Here is a 3,596-nt window from a genome sequence, read left to right on the forward strand (position 1 = left end):
TAGAGATAATAAGTGTAAAGTGCTTAGCACAGTCCCTGGCATATTGTAAGCACTATTTAAATGTTAGCTACTATTATTATTGAATATTCTGTTAGTCTGAGGTAAAAGGAACTGAATAGTTTGGGATGGTGATGATTTGGCTGGTACCTCAAAGAAACAAGGGAGTGTTACCAAAAGGCCAGAACAACTGACATTTATTAATAAAGCCACGGTCCAGAAGCTTCCTCCAAGGGAAGCTAGTACAGGGACAGGAAGACTCCAGAGATAGCCAAATAAGTATTTATTGCGTGTTTGAGAGGAAATTCTGGTCATGAGTCCCTTGAATGTTTAGAGGGACAGGAGGAGGATTTTGTGGGAAGACAGTAGAGGCTGGGAAGGTGGAGGTGGCTTGCACTCCTCTGGAGGCTGCCCAAGGTTTCAGCATGGTGGAGTGGGGCCCGTGCACAGCTTGTTGGGGTAGTGAGCGTACTTGGGGTTGTAGGTGCTGAGGTTGTCTCTGAAGCACAGCGTGGCATTCTTGTCACACTCACAAGTCAGCCTTTGGCAGGAAGTTCTGCCCCCTGAAAGGGGAAGGGAAAGGGTGGGGGCAACAGAAGGGAGAGAAGCCTTTGGGCTCTGATCTTCCCAAGCAATTATAAGAGGCGTCTGCCTGCTGTTGTAGAAGGCTTTCATCTGCTACTTGTATCTCATGGCATCCCTTGTGACTCCCTACCCTTCTCCCCTTCCTCTACCTACCGCAGATGATGCTGTTCTCTGTGATAGTGAAGTTGTACTTTTCCATTTTGGGATCACAGCCTAGCCTATTCATCCTTCCATAGCAGCAGTCATGGGCATGGCAGCACCTGGTGGGGATAGCACCAACCTAGGGGGAGTGTGTAGGGAGTAGGGGGAGAGGAGTCTAGGTCCAGGGATCTTCTCAGGGGACACTGGCTTAGAGAAACTCCCAGTTCCTGAGAGGTACTTTAGGGAAGGCAGTGGTCAATTGTAGGAGTTGAAGGGATTTCTAGTAAGAAGGGGGAATCTAGTTTCTCCTTCCCAGACCTCCTCATGCCTATGTCCTTACCAATCTGTCTCATCCACAGGCCATTTGGAACCACCGATGCCACAGTAGCAGCCGTAGTCATTGTAGTCCAGTGCCGACTTCCCCGTCAGCCTCTCAATCATGAACCCAAACTGTAGTAGGTTCCCACTGGCCAGGGACACTGCTAGGAAGGGAAAGCTGAGGACAGCTGAACCTGTCCAGGTCCCTAGCCAGCTTCCCTGCCTGAAGGGCCCCAGCCCTCAGCCTGGCCCTACTTATTCTTATAAGCAGGGCCATGCATTTGAATTTTGTTGGGCACAGTCCAAACATCTCCTTAATATCATCCCAATCACTCTCAGATTTCACTAATCATCTCTCCAAATGTGACCCCAACCGTCTTTCCAAATATCACCCCTGACCATCTCTCCCTAGATACTCACCCCCCATCTCCCAGATACCATCCCAGTTTATTCATGATCATTTCCTTAATTGTTATCCCCAGATCTCCCCTGAAAAGCCATTCAGTGTCAGTTGCCACCCCAACATGTCCCTAATCACCTCATCTAATACCATCCCCAAATCTATCATTTCCCCAAACCTTTTCCACTGTTTACCCTACCACCTTCCATCCTCTCCTCAAACTGCTTTTTGTGTACTTCCCCAAAGGCAATGGGCATTAATGATCAGCGTGATTTTTTTTAGGGCAGATAGTGGTGAGAAGATGGAGGTCCATGAAGAAAAAGTGATGTGAGAAGTAGGTTTAGCGTTCCATGTCAGAACCCACCCACAAGAATGGAGGTTACTTTGCCTTCCCAGATTAATCTGACTTTCCCTGCTGGTGTAGGAACAGATGCACCTTTGCCGGGTCCTGATCTTGGGCTACTTCCCACCTCTGATGATTTAGTCCAAGCCTACAAGAAGTTGCCTCAGACCTCAGGAAGAAAATATGTTTTCAGGAGGCCTTTTGACTTTCCCTGGTGGGATAATGTGTGTGGAGGTTCCCCTCACCTCTCTTCTTTATATCCTGGCTCATAGATTCAAAATAACTTAGAACTGGCAGGAGTCTTAGACATCATTTTGTTAGAGAGCATAAGTTAGTGATCTTAGGCAAAGAATGTTAAACCTTGAAGAGTTACCATACACTTAGACCGTCAGACTAGAACACGATCTAGTCCAAATCTCTCATTTTATAGATGGGAAGTGGCCCTGAGGAAGTAGCATGTATTGTTCAAAATTACACAGCTAGTTTGTTGGGGACCTAATATTAGAGTCCAGGTCTCCTGACTGAGTATAAGACTTTCTATGGCACACTAAGCTAGCTCCTTGCTGCTCACTCCCTGGTGCAGTGGCTGAGCCCATAGGAGCCGAACTTCAGTTTGGCGAACTTTTGAAGGAGCACTGGGTCCTCCAGGGGGATTGAGGGCAGTGTGTATTGAGAAGACCACCCCCCCCCCCACCAAAGGAGTTTGGGGAAGAGAGAGTCACTTACCTAGGAGGCAGAGGAAGAGCAAGATGGGTGGAGGCTTCATTCTAGTGGCAAGAGTGAAGATGAGGGGAAGGGGAACCAAACAGGAGAAGAAGGAAAGTGGTAGTCTCAAATCTGGAACCTTTCCTCTGGTGTCTCAGGCTCCTCTCTGATTAGTTAAGTACCCAGGTCCAGTCCACTCCCTGTCATTAATCCCCAGATCATGAGTGATGCAATGATCCTTCTAGCTCTCACGCCAGGGAGTCAGGCCTGTTATCAGGGGGGAGTCGGGGTGTGGCCAGGGGCCCTGTGGCTCTTTGCTTTCCATCTGCAAATTTTCTTTTTACAGAACATTTTCATACTGGACTCCAGGGTCCAGGGTACTGGAAATTTTCTCTGCTCTATTTCCATTGTACTGATTAGGAATTGAATGAAAAGGTTGTGTGATTCGGCCCAGGTTCACCAGGTCAGCTGGGTCAGCCCAGTGTTGGTCTCACTAGAATTCCAACTTCCCTAACAGATGCGAGACTGAAGGCTCTGAGCTTAGCCCTATGGGTTTTTTATTGCTTTTTTCTGAACACATTCTTTAGCTTAACAGCAACGAAGTCCAAAGGCCCCAAAGTGTTATGTAGGGGATGATCTCCAAATGCTCGTACGGTTTAGCTTCCTTAGAAATGCTGTCTGTTCCTTGTGTTAGTTAGAAAACTTGCCTGGGCCAGCAGTAGTAGTATCTATCTTGCTGCTCTTTGCTTTGGATGATACCAAGTATATGAATGAGTATTGGCAGAGAAACCTTCTTGCCTGGATGCCATGTGGAGGAGGACCATCCTGTAAGGTTCTTGATTTTCCATATTCCTCTGTCTTATTCTACCTTCCACTAAACCCAAGCATGGACAAGACTAAAGGGGACATTGTGGGGATGACCAGTAGTAGTAATTGTAGCCAGGCTGATGGTCCCATCCACCTTGCTCCACCTCCCCTGACCTCTAGGACCAGGTCCTATTCCATCCAAATTGCTCTATTTTATAGGAATCTGGAATCAAAGTACAAATATAGTCATCAACCCATTGAGCTTACAAAGTGTCTCTTCCATCTAGAGACCAGAGAGAT

General features: G+C 47.4%; 1 protein-coding gene across 1 annotated transcript; it reads right to left on the reverse strand.

Annotated features, from left to right (window-relative positions):
- Positions 1-417: 417 nt before the first annotated feature.
- Positions 418-2,550, reverse strand: LOC118839498 (group IIE secretory phospholipase A2-like). Its single transcript, XM_036746967.1, has 4 exons — positions 2,511-2,550; positions 1,064-1,202; positions 736-842; positions 418-560 (listed from the first exon to the last, which is right to left on the reverse strand). The coding sequence occupies exons 1-4, from the start codon at positions 2,548-2,550 to the stop codon at positions 418-420; spliced, it is 429 nt and encodes a 142-aa protein (XP_036602862.1).
- Between the last annotated feature and the right edge of the window lie 1,046 nt (positions 2,551-3,596).

The sequence above is a fragment of the Trichosurus vulpecula genome, chromosome 2, assembly GCF_011100635.1.
Source record: "Trichosurus vulpecula isolate mTriVul1 chromosome 2, mTriVul1.pri, whole genome shotgun sequence".
NCBI classification, from domain to species: Eukaryota; Metazoa; Chordata; class Mammalia; order Diprotodontia; family Phalangeridae; genus Trichosurus; species Trichosurus vulpecula.